Here is a 13,121-nt window from a genome sequence, read left to right on the forward strand (position 1 = left end):
TTTATGTTCCTGATATGTTGAAAGGAAAGGTTAAAAGTTTGAGAGAGCCATGGTTTTCAACGGATATTGGAAACTTGGTTAGGAAAAAGAGAGAGATCTACAATAAATATAGGAAGCATGGAATAAATGAGGTGCTCGAGGAATATAAAGAATGTAAAAAGAATCTTAAGAAAGAAATTAGAAAAGCTAAAAGATACGAGGTTGCTTTGGCAAGTAAGGTGAAAATAAATCTGAAGGGTTTCTACAGTTATATTAATAGCAAAAGGATAGTGAGGGATAAAATTGAGAATCAGAGTGGACAGCTATGTGTGGAGCCGAAAGTGATGGGGGAGATTTTGAACAATTTCTTTTCTTCGATATTCACTAAGAAGAAGGATATTGAATTGTGTAAGGTAAGGGAAACAAGTAGGGAAGTTATGGAAATTATGACGATTAAAGAGGAGGAAGTACTGGCGCTTTTAAGGAATATAAAAGTGGATACATCTCCGGGTATTCCCTAGGACCTTGAGGGGAGTTAGTGTAGAAATAGCAGGGGCTCTGACAAATATTTCAAATGTCATTAGAAATGGGGATGGTGCTGGAGGATTGGCGTATTGCTCATGTGGTTCCATTGCTTAAAAAGGGTTCTAAGAGTAAACCTAGCAATTATAGGCCTGCCAGTTTGACGTCAGTGGTGGGTAAATTAATGGAAAATATTCTTAGAGATGGTATATATAATTATCTGGATAGACAGGGTCTGATTAGGAACAGTCAACATGGATTTGTGCATGGAAGGTCATGTTTGACAAATCTTATTGAATTTTTTGAAGAGGTTACAAGGGAAGTTGACGAGGGTAAAGCAGTGGATGTTGTCTATGTGGACTTCAGTAAGGCCTTTGACAAGGTTCTGAACGGAAGGTTATTTAGGAAGGTTCAATCGTTAGGTATTAATATTGAAGTAGTAAAATGGATTCAACAGTGACTGGATGGGAGATGCCAGAGAGTAGTGGTGGATAACTGTTTGTCAGGTTGGAGACCGGCGACTAGTGGTGTGCCTCAGGGATCTGTACTAGGTCCAATGTTGTTTGTGATATACATTACTGATCTGGATGATGGGGTGGTAAATTGGATTGGTAAGTATATAGATGATACTAAGGTAGGTGGCGTTGTGGATAATGAAGTAGGTTTCCAAAGTCTGCAGAGAGATTTAGGCCAGTTAGAAGAATGGGCTGAATGATGGCAGATGGAGTTTAATGCTGATAAGTGTGAGGTGCTACATTTTGGTTGGAATAATCCAAATAGGACATACATGGTAAATGGTAGGACATTGAAGGATGCAGTAGAACAGAGTGATCTAGGAATAATGGTGCATAGTTCCCTGAAGGTGGAATTTCATGCGGATAGGGTGGTGAAGAAAGCTTTTGGTATGTTGGCCTTTATAAATCAGAGCATTGAGTATAGGAGTTGGGATGTAATGTTAAAATTGTACAAGGCATTGGTGAGGTCAAATTTGGAGTATTGTGTACAGTTCTGGTCACAGAATTATAGGAAAGATGTCAACAAAATAGAGAGAGTACAGAGAAGATTTACTAGAATGTTACCTGGGTTTCAGCACCTAAGTTACAGGGAAAGGTTGAACAAGTTAGGTCTTTATTCTTTGGAGTGTAGGAGGTTGAGGGGGTCTTGATAAAGTTATTTAGAATTATGAGGGGGATAGAGTTGATGTGGATAGGCTTTTTCATTTGAGAGTAGGGGAGATTCAAACAAGAGGACATGAGTTGAGAGTTAGGGGGCAAAAGTTTAAGGGTAACATGAGGGGGAATTTCTTTACTCAGAGAGTGGTAGCTGTGTGGAACAAGCTTCCAGTAGAAGTGTTAGAGGCAGGTTCGGTATTGTCATTTAAAGTAAAATTGGATAGGTATATGGATAGGAAAGGAATGGAGGGTTATGGGCTGAGTGTGGGCCAGTGGGACTAGGTGAGAGTAAGCGTTCGGCACGGACTAGAAAGGCTGAGATGGCCTGTTTCCGTGCTGTAATTGTTATATGGTTATATTACAGCACAGTACAGGCCCTTCAGCCATAGAACACTACAGCACAGAAAACAGGCTATTCGGCCCTTCTAGTCTGTGCCAAAACTTTATTCCGCCAGTCCCATTGACCTGCACCCAGTCCATAACCCTCCAGACCTCTCCCATCCATGTATCTATCCAATTTATTCTTAAAACTTAAGAGTGAGTCTGCATTTACCATGTCAGATGGCAGCTTGTTCCACACTCCCACCACTCTGAGTGAAGTTCCCCCTCAACCTTTTTCCTTTTCACCCTACAGCCATGTCCTCTCGTATTTATCTCCTAATCTAAGTGGAAAGAGCCTACTCGCATTACCTCTGTCCATACTCCTCATAATTTTGTAAACCTCTATCAAATCCCCCCTCATTCTTCTATGCTCCAAGGAACAAAGTCCTAACCTGTTCTATCTTTCCCTGTAACTCCTGAAGACCTGGCAACATCCTAGTAAATTTTCTCTGCACTCTCCAATCTTACTGATATCCTTCCTATAATTAGCTGATCAGAACTGTACACAATGCTCCAAATTTGGCCTCACCATTGTCTTATACAACCTCAGCATAACATTCCAACTCCTATACTCAATACTTTGATTTATGAATAACAGGATGCCAAAAGCCTTCTTTACAATCCTGTCTACTTGTGATGCCACTTTCAGGGAATTATGTATCTGAACTCCGAGATCCCTTTGTTCCTCCACACTCCTCAGTGCCCTACCATTTACTGTGTATGTCCTACCTTGATTTGTCCTTCCAAAATGCAACACCTCACACTTGTCCGCATTAAATTCCATCTGCCAGTTTCTGGCCCATTTTCCCAGTTGGTCCAGATCTCTCTGCAAGCTTTGAAAGCCTTCCTTGCGGTCCACAACACCTCCCATCTTAGTGTCATCAGCAAACGTGCTGATCCAATTTACCACATTATCCTCTGGATCATTGAGACAACAAACAGCAATGGTCCCAGCACAGATCCCTGAGGCACATCACTAGTCAGAGGCCTCCGGTCTGAGAAGCAGTCATCCACTACCACTCTTTGTCTTCTCCCACACAGCCAGTTCCAAATCCAGTTTACAACCTCTCCATGGATACCCAGTGTCTGATCCTTCTGAACTAACCTCCCATGTGGGACCTTGTCAAAGGCCTTACTAAAGTCCATGTAGACAACATCCACAGCCTTTCCTTCATCTACTTTCTTGGTAACCTCCTCAAAAAAACTCAACAAGATTCGTTAGACACGATCTACCACACACAAAGCCATGCTGACTATCCTTAATCAGCCCTTGGCTGTCCAAATACTTGTATATCTGATCTCTCAGAACACATTCCAACTCACCGGCCTGTAATTACCTGGTTTACTTTTGGAGCCTTTTTTAAACAACGGAACAATATGAGCTACCCTCCAATCCTCTGGCACCACACCCGTGGCTAAGGACATTTTAAATATTTCTGCCAGGACCCCTGCAATTTCTACACTAGACTCTCTCAAGGTCCGAGGAAGTATCATGTCAGGCTGGGAGTTTCATTTACCTTTATTCGCAGTAAGGCAGCAAGCATCTCCTCCTCTTTAATCTCTACATGTTCCATGACACTACTGCTGGTTTCCCTTCCTTCCATATATGCTATGCCAGTTTCCTGAGTAAATACTGATGCAAAAAAAAACTGCAAGTTCTCCCCCATCTCGTGAGGCTCCACACATAGCCAACCACTCTGTTCTTCTAGGGGACCAATTTTGTCCCTTACTATCCTTTTACTCTTAATATACTTGTAGAAACCCTTGGGTTTACCTTCACATTATCTGCCAAAGTAACCTCATGTCTTTTTGCCTTCTTGATTTCCTTCTTTAGGTATTTTCTTACATTTTCTATACCCTTCAAGTACCTTATTTGTTCCTTGTTGCCTATACCTGCTATACACCTCTCTCTTGTTCTTAACCAGATCGCCAATATCCCTTGAAAACCAAGGTTCCCTATGCCTGTTAACGTTGCCTTTAATCCTGACAGAAACATGCAAACTCTGCACTCTCAAAATTTTGCCTTTGAAGGCCTTCCACATCCTTGCTAGAAAACAACTTATCCCAATCCACTCTTCCTAGACACTTTCTCATTTCCACAAAATTGGCCCTTCTCCAATTTAGAACCTCAGCTCGAGGACCAGACTTATCTCTATCCATAATTAACTTGAAACTAATGACATTATAGTCACTGGACCCAAAATGTTCGCCTACACATACTTCTGTCACCTGACCTGTCTGGTTCCCTAATAGAAGATCAAATATTGCATCTTCTCTCGTAGGTACCTCTATATATTGATTTAGAAAACTTTACTGAACACATTTGACAAACTCCAAGCCATCTAGCCCTTTCACAGTGTGGGAGTCCCAGTCAATATGTGGAAAATTAAAATTAAAATTACAACTTTCTGTTTCTTACATTGATCTGCTCTCTCTCTCCTCCAATTCTCTCTGACTATTGGGCAGTCTATAATACAACCCTATTAGTGTGGTCACACCTTTCCCATCTCTCAGCTCCACCCATATGGCCTCTGTAGACAAGCTCACCGGGCTGTCCTGTCTACGCACAGCTGTGATATTTTCCCTGACTAGTAATGCCACTCCTTCCCCTTTCATCCCTCCCCCTCTACCACGTCTGAAACAACAGATCCCCGGAACATTAAGCTGCCAGTCCTGCCCCTCCTGCAACCAAGTCTCACTAATAGCAATAATGTCGTAATCCCACGTGCCAATCCACGCCCTAAACTCATCTGCCTTACCTACAATACTCCTTGCATTGAAATAGATGCACCTGAGAACATTTCTATCATGTACAAACTTTTGATTTCTGTCTATACATGCAGTCCTCGCATGACCTTTATCCTCCTCCACCTCACTATCTGCTCTAGTTCCCCTCCCCCTGCAAATCTAGTTTAAACCCCCCAGAGCAGCACTAGCAAATCTACCCACAAGGATGTTAGTCCCTCTCCAGTTCCCTAACTCAGTTTGTCAGGAGCTGCAGCTGGATGCACCATTTGCAGGTGTAGTCATCAGGGACAATTATGCTGTCCCTGACTTCCCACATACTGCAATCGGAGCACTCGACTGCCCTAACTGCTGCCTCCATTACCTACTCCTAAGTTAATTAAATTAATTAGAGGAACTTACCCGGCCTTACCTCACTGGGAGCAAGCTCGTCCTCAGCCTCTGCTCACTGAAGCCTCTCCAGCCAAAGCCTCAAAGCTCTACTCCTACCCTGAGCCACTCAAATACTGGCTGCTCTTCTTCAGTTACCCCTCCTTTTATTTGTCCCTGCCAATTATCTCAAGTATTCACTCCCTCTAATCAACTCCTTTTAAAGCACACTCACCTCAGCGCTCTCCCGAGTCCCTCGCTGCTCCTCCTGCTGTGATGGTCCCGCGATCACACTGTCCATGATCCTTTAACCTTCTCTTAAGATCAATCTAACCCTTCCCTCCTATACCACCTTTTTTCTATCATCCATGTGCCTATGTAAAAGGGACATTTAAGAAACTTTCACATCAAGATCTCTACCCCACTCATCTCCTTTGAATTTCTCTTCCCCCACCCCCCCCACCCAAAAAACATGCCCTCTAGTTCTTGGCACTTCTACCATAGAAGAAAGATTCTGACTGCCTGTCACTCCATACCTCTCAAATTTTATAAATTTTTGGACTGCCCCCTGCAAAATTATTTATTTAGTAATAGACTGAAGAGTAGGACCTTCAAGCCATGCTGCCCCAGCAACTGCACAAGCCCGACAAACCTAGTCACGGGACAATTTACAAAGATCAGTTATCCTATGCGGCATGTCTTTGGAAGTGTGGGAGGACACAGGAGCCCCCAGGGAGAACCCACGCATTAACAGGGAGAATGTACACAGAATCCTTACAGACGGTGTCAGAAATCAACTCCAAACTCTGAAATGCCCGGAGCTGTAATGGCATCGCGCTGACCTCTGTGCTACCGTGGACCCCGTCCTTATGTGTGTTGTTAATGCAAATGGCACATTTCACTGTATGTTTTGATGTACATGTGATTAATAAATCAGAAAGCCTGCAATATGAACTTCTTTTAGGTCACCCTCAGTCTCTGACTCTCCAGAGAAAACAGCCCGAGTCTGACCACTCTCCTTATGGCAGTCTTGTGAACCTTTTTGACACCTTCTCCAAAGCCTCCTGCAATGGGGCAAGCAACCAGAAGGGCGCGCAATCATTGTTCACACTATACTCTTAGCGACTCTGTGCAGAATCTCAAAGTAAATAAAAAAGAATAGCCCTGCCCTTGTCAGTCCTGAGCCTGGCTGTGAAAGGAGGGTTGGACTTGGGGGTTAGCAACCCCACCCTGTAAAAACCCAAAGCTTCAGTAACACCAACAGAAGGTCCAAAGACCTCATTCCTGGGAGAGGAAAGATCCTTGCCAAGAAGACACACGAGGTCGAGTGGTGAAAGCAGAAGCCACAGGGCTGAACAAACTTCTGTTGGCCCTGGCTCAGGCCAGAAAGCTCTGGCAAGCTGCCCTTATGCCCCAGTACGGTTGACAGACTTAAGAAGACATCTTCAAGTAATGGGCAAAAACAAGACTTGGTGCAAACTGTGGCTGACACAGACATGCGGTACTGAAGTTAATGTGCAGAGAAATATTTATTACACAGTGGAACATTAATTATACAGATATAAACCACAGACAGACCGTTAGACACACTTCTCTAGCCCTGGATGGCAAATGGAAAGCAAACACCATCTTCAGCTCACAAACCCATGCACATGCATCCACACAAAGCTTTTATTTTTAAAAAATTATCACAATACATATCTTCATTATTAACATTATTTACAAATATTGCTCACACTCAGTGGCAGTCTAATGCTGTGGAAGAGAGTAGGTTTCTGAAGAGCTGCTTTGAACCGTGTGTGTTGGAGAAGGACAAGGGAGGACAAGGTGATGTACAGTCCACACATCTTAGCTGGATTGCATAACTATGCATTTTGAGTTACGGTAAATGTGTATATTGCACGTTTTGGGAATTGCCTCAAAGTGCACAAACTTTAATCAAGGTTATCTGCTCTTCAGCCTTCCGAGGTGCAACAGTGTCTCCCCAAAGTAGTTGGGTTCACAAACCCCAGAGCTGTGGGTAACTGTGCATCATATGCACGTTTTGAGAGTGCACAAACTTCAAACAAGGTCATCTACTCTTCAGCCTTCCAAAGTACCCAAGGAAACATTGCTGGAATGTTCCATGGATTACACCCACCAAAAAGATATCACTCTCTCCCCCCACCCATGCACAATTTCTAGAGTCTAATACACAAACATTCCAATACACGATCCATCCTACTAACACGTACAAGTTCATGACCATCAGAGTCTGAAACCGAACACAGGCAGTGATCCATCTCCCCAAGGACGGCGCCTTATTGGGAATCAATCTGATGAACAGCCACATTAGCAACAGAGAAAATTAGTGAGGGTATATTGTATTCTCTTTCGGTGAGTTACCATCTGACATTTTCTTCTGGTTCAATACAAGGAGCCACCAGGTCAATAAAATCTTATTAACAGAAAGACACAGGGCATTACACATTTTGATAACTTCATTAAACAAAATGAGTGGAAGTGTTTGTGAAGCCCTTCCCTGCTCCCTAATGAGGGACATGACCTTTCCCATGGATGCCTTCCAGGGAAAGATTGGTGCGACTTGCTTAAGACTTCACAGCTAATGGATGGCTTTCATGACAGCAAGTACAGGGAACATCTTCCACAAAATAAGAGAGCGATTCAGATTGATTTAGTCACTGTATACAGTTAACATCCCCCACTCCACCTCCAATTTGCACTAAGCTTGTATTTTCATTGCTTACTGGGTCAGGAGTGACTAAAACAATAATTCTACATTAAAATAATTTGTGCAGAGAAGTTTCATGAAGCCTGCATTTGTTCAAGAGTTAACACCACAGGACCTCCTGCTTCACTGGCAGTGGACCCTATTAACTGCTTGCACCAGGGGCTAGGTCTGCATAATGTGCAGTACCTCTTGGTTTAAGCTGTTGCCGTAATGATAATGTAGACAGAAGCAATTCTTGCTGTTACACCTCCATGGACAGGGAGATGGAGGGGGCACCCACCCCAAGCCTTTCCCTGCTTTCGCCCATCTGGGATGGAGCAGATCCACAATATGGTCACCATATGGCCAGGGACGACTAAGACAATGGACACAAGCAGAACATTGGACACCGTCTTGTGGGTGATATCAGAATTCATTGACCAATAACACTGGCAATAAAGCCCCAAGATCCAAATGGGCTAGATTCCAGCTCGCTTCTGAAACCATAGGAATCTCTGGAGAGGTGGTACATCTAGAGATTCCTATAGGTTCAGAAGCAAACTGAAGTCTGGCCCATCTTCCTGGATCATGGGGCTTTCATGCCAGTGTATTCACTCAAGAGATGAGTCCTGATCTTGACCCATTTAGGAGTTGAACTCGAACCCACAAGACGACATCCAATATTCTGTTGAGGCTGAATGACAGTAAACTGCCGAAATCCAGGGAAGATGGACCAGATTACAGCATGCTTCTGAACCTGTAGGAATCTCCAGAGAGGTGAATACAATGGGAACAATAAGGCAAATTAAAAATGGACCTAAACCCTTCCCAAGGACTCATCTGAAAATCATCCACACACAACTCTGGAATTACCTGGCACCAGGATTTTCATGAACAGAAATTTCATGGGAATTCCCAAATGTGTCTGCACTCTGACCCTGAAAGCAAGTACTACTCCACAGTGAGCTGGTAATCTCAGGTCAGCTGGTTATCCTGAGGTGTCGGTATGTTCAGGTTGGGATTGTGACTCTGGGAGTCAGTCAACCTCACCGATAGTGACTTGCTTTGGCGGAGTACATCGCCAGCTGTCTGGTGCTGCAGGTCTTCTCATACTGAATGGGGTAGTTTGACAGCAGGGGAGGAATCTTGATGGTTTCAGAATCAGTTCTCGAATAGAAACGAAACCACCAGCACCTGGTAAGGACGTCAAAGGTTGACATGTGAAAATGCAGCATAAAATCTGGGAGAGTGCAGTTTGAAATTCAAATATAAAGTTTTCAACCTGCATTTTACAGGACAGCTTACCAGACTGGTTGACACCCTGTTCCACAGAACAACGAAACAAGAGAGAAAAAAAATCTCTTCATTACAGAACCTTAAGGACTGCTTCAACTAAAATCACATACAAATTGCCAACAATATGTTATACATAAGTAAATAGAATATCTTCTAAGCACACAGGAGCGTCTTAAATGCACTGAAAGTAGAATGTCAAGGGGGTGACTGGTAAATTACATCAACGCAACAGGTGTTGTGGTTCAACTTTAATCCCTGGCTTCATCCAGTTGGAGAGGGCCATGGTTGGGTGGAAATTGCATCTGCTCCTGCTCACCTCCAGTGAGAAAAGCACCCCACATAGAATTATGGGTGTTAGAATCTTGACTTTGCTAATGACCAGAGCAAGACTTGAGCTTGGTGCCTGGAGAGAGTGATTGGCTGTGGGCCAAGAGGCCAGGTAAGCACTCTCAAGTGTCATAGCAACCTCATCCGGTGGCGTGAAGCCATCTTCAATCAGTGATACTGTAGTCTATTCTGATAAGAGATTCCCACTCCTAATTGGAACTGCAAATGTCTCCTGTCCTGGTCATTTATCTGGATCTGTTTCCCACCCTAGATGTTACCTGGCGAGATGCTGGAAATTGCCTACTGGTCAGTCAGCCTCTGCGGAAAGGGAAAAATGAATGGATAGTGATTTAAGGAGTGGTTCTTCCAACAGCTCAGGACGTTTCAGCAGTGGGATTCCTGAGATGGTGCCCACTCAAGGGAAGGGGCTGACAGGCTCAGTTTTGTGAATAAATTACAAGACAAAAAAATTGTAAGGACAAGATCTTTCCGTTTTAAATGCTTTAAAGGAAGTGGGGATATTGAAGAAAGGAAATGAGTGGAAACAGTGTCAAAAGAGCTACAAAGCTGGTGGGTTCATTTTGAAATGTCTTCAAAGTGAGAGACCGAGACCGTGACTGTGATTAGTATAGGAATAACCTCCACACAGCAATGCCCTGTGGCTGGTTTTGACAGACTATTACCCACGACAGTCACCATGCCCAGATAGGCACCAACAGGATGGAATCAAGTTGCTTTTGATCTATTCTGCCAAAATCCAGATATTCAAATCGAAAGAAATATATGCATTTCAGTACATCACGTATGAGGTGGGATGACAAAACAAACACTCTGGGATTTAGAGGAGAAATGGTAAACAAAAAAAAACTTACAAAAAGAAAACATTTTCCAAACTTTTCTTTTTTACATGAGTCAGAATAAAACAAATTCATACTTGTAAACAGAAGCAAAACTATTCATCAGCTGCTTTTCACTGTAGGCAATGCAAGTCCCAGGGCCAGGAAAAGTTCGACCTGAATCATCTGCTGAGGGGAGAGGTTAAGCCATGTGACCCATGAAACATGATGCCCACAGAAACACCACCCTCACAGACACTGTGTTTCTGTGGAAGAGAATGGGACTTAAAATAACACTTGGGTGTGATCAAAAGAGCACTGAGGAATATGCGAAAAGCCTTTCATTGTAGGCTCAGAGTTTCTTTTTGGAATGACTGCTCATGAATCCTGATTTTCCTTTTTTTTTGACTTACTGTCTGTGTGAGGGATTTGAAAGCTACTTCCTCTTGCTCTCTCACACACACACGCACACACGTACACATTAAAGATAGTCATCCTCGCTTGAGGGAGAGTCCGAGTTGCTATCAGAAGAGCTAGGCAGAGGACTTCTCCTCATACTCCAGACCTGGGTAGAGAACGTCTTTCTCCAGCTGCAAGGATTGCCCATGGGCCTCAGCATCTGCATCACCTGGCAAGCCCAGACCCAGTGGTCACAATAGGTTCATTTATTGACCTTTGTGTTGCGCTCCTTGTTCATGGAGGTCAACATCTGGCTAATGTAGGAAGTCAGGAGGTCGTCCATTTTATATCCCTGTGTTGAGAAAGCAGAGCGCCATCAGTTCCTCAGAAAAGACAACTTCAAACCTCAAGCAGATCAGTCACCTTCAAACTCATAAAATTCCTCCTCCTCTCCTACCAGCTTTGGGATAGATCAGCCAATGTCACTCGGGGTCAACCTCTGCTTGATAACATTCCTATAAAGATCTTACTCATAGAACATGGAAGAGTTAGGCCCTTCTGCCCACAATGTTGTGCTGACCTTTTAATCTACTCTAAGGTCAATCTTCCCTCATAGCACTTTACATTTCTATCATCCATGTGCCTATCTACAACTCTCTTAAATATCCCTGATGTATCTACCACGACCCCTGGCAGGGCATTTTATGTACCCACTACCCTGCATAAATAAAATACCTCTTACATTTCCTCTATACTTTCCTCCAATCAGCTTAAAATTCCCATCTAGCTTCACTGAATACTGCTTAAAAGATGTAGATTTTTATTTTAATTAAAGTTTTGATTTCCTGGTGAGCCTTTACCGCAGCAATGCACAGACAGGGCAACAGGGGCTTCTCGTCACTCTCGTAAGTGAGAAGAGCACTTAACATTTTTTGTCAAGGTGCTTGATTATGTTGTAAAAGGCAGTTTAGAGACACCCCATCACCCCCACCCCTACACCCAAAAAATATCCTGGCAGCTAAGAAAGTGCAAACTTTATCGAAAGACCATGACTTAAGGAGTGGTCTGTGTATGCAGACAGATAGATGGCAGAGGGGAGCCCCAGAATCACAGACTAGGCCTCAAGCCGCACACTTGCCTGAAGCAGCAGCCCAGGAGAAGAGCTGCTGGAGGCAGTGTGGCATGGTGCCTGTGCTGGGTTGGGGGCTGACCCCTCCCACCAGTGCTGCACTCCAGTGTTCGCTCAGTGGAAGACAAGCTGGATGGAATGCGTGCGTACGTTCATCTGCGGACCGCTGAGAACTGCTTGTTCCTGCCAATAACAGCCATGCACCATCAATTTCCAGGACATGTCACTCAGGGACTTGGGATACATACGTACCTCCATGCATCTGCGACTCTGGTAAATGGGATTAGTATAGATAGGCCCTTGGCCAGTATGGGAGAGAGGACTAGAATACAAGGGCAAGGAGGCAATGCTGAGGCTTTACAATGCATTGGTCAGATGACTCGGAGTAATGTGAGCAGTTTTGGGTCTCTCATCTAAGAAATGATGTGCTGTCATTGGAGAGAGTTCTGATGAGGATCCCAAGAGAGATAGGGTTTATGTATGAGGAGTGTTTGATGGCTCTGGGCCTGTACTCACTGGAGTTTAGAAGAATGGGGTGGGGGGTGGGATCTCATTGAAACCAATTGAATATTGAAAGGGCTAGATGGCGTGTACATGGACAGAATGCTTCCTATGATGGGGGAGTCTAAGGTCAGAGGGCACAGCCTCAGAATAGAACGGAGATGAGGAGAAATTTCTTCAGCTAGAGGGTGGAGAATCTGTGGAATTCATTGCCACAGACCGCTGTGGAGGCCAAGTCATTGAACATATTTAAAGTGGAGGATGATAGGTTCTAGTAAGTGTGTCAAAGGTTACATGAGAAAGCAGGAGGGTGAGGTTGAGAAGGATAACATGTCGCAGTATGACACCACTTGCCAAGGCTTTAATAAGAGGTTCGGTCAATCTTACCAGAGATGTCTCACACAGGAGCTTGCTGCCCCTCACCAGGTTACCAATGGTGATGTGGAAGTAGGTGTTACCGCTGCTCCAGTTGGATATCTTGGTGAACGGATGGGTGGTGAGAATGTCCTTGAAAGGCAGATGCGAGGAAAGGAATTTTACATCAAAACAAAAAGGCATCACAAGACAAATTCAACCCCATATAACACAAACGAGGGCTGGAGGAACTCAGCCAGCCAGGCAGCATCTATGGAACGGAATAAACAGCCTATGTTTTGGGCCGAGACTTTTCATCGGGAGTGGAAAGGAAGGGGGAAGAATCCAGAACGTGGGGGAGGGGAGAAGTACGAGCTTGCGGGTGACAGTTGAAGCCAGGT

The 13,121-nt window shown here is 44.0% G+C and overlaps 1 protein-coding gene across 4 annotated transcripts in view; it reads right to left on the reverse strand.

Annotated features, from left to right (window-relative positions):
- Nucleotides 1-6,678: 6,678 nt before the first annotated feature.
- myo7aa (myosin VIIAa) overlaps nucleotides 6,679-13,121 on the reverse strand; it is a 274,145-nt gene continuing 267,702 nt past the window's right edge. For all 4 annotated transcript variants that reach the window (XM_073044265.1, XM_073044264.1, XM_073044263.1 and 1 more), the window contains 2 exons: nucleotides 12,754-12,873; nucleotides 6,679-11,088 (listed from right to left, as the gene is read on the reverse strand). In XM_073044265.1, coding sequence (XP_072900366.1) covers nucleotides 10,999-11,088; nucleotides 12,754-12,873 — 210 coding nt within the window. In that variant the 3' untranslated portion in view covers nucleotides 6,679-10,998. The remainder of the gene's footprint in view (nucleotides 11,089-12,753; nucleotides 12,874-13,121) is intronic.

This window comes from Hemitrygon akajei, chromosome 4, assembly GCF_048418815.1.
Source record: "Hemitrygon akajei chromosome 4, sHemAka1.3, whole genome shotgun sequence".
NCBI lineage: Eukaryota > Metazoa > Chordata > Chondrichthyes > Myliobatiformes > Dasyatidae > Hemitrygon > Hemitrygon akajei.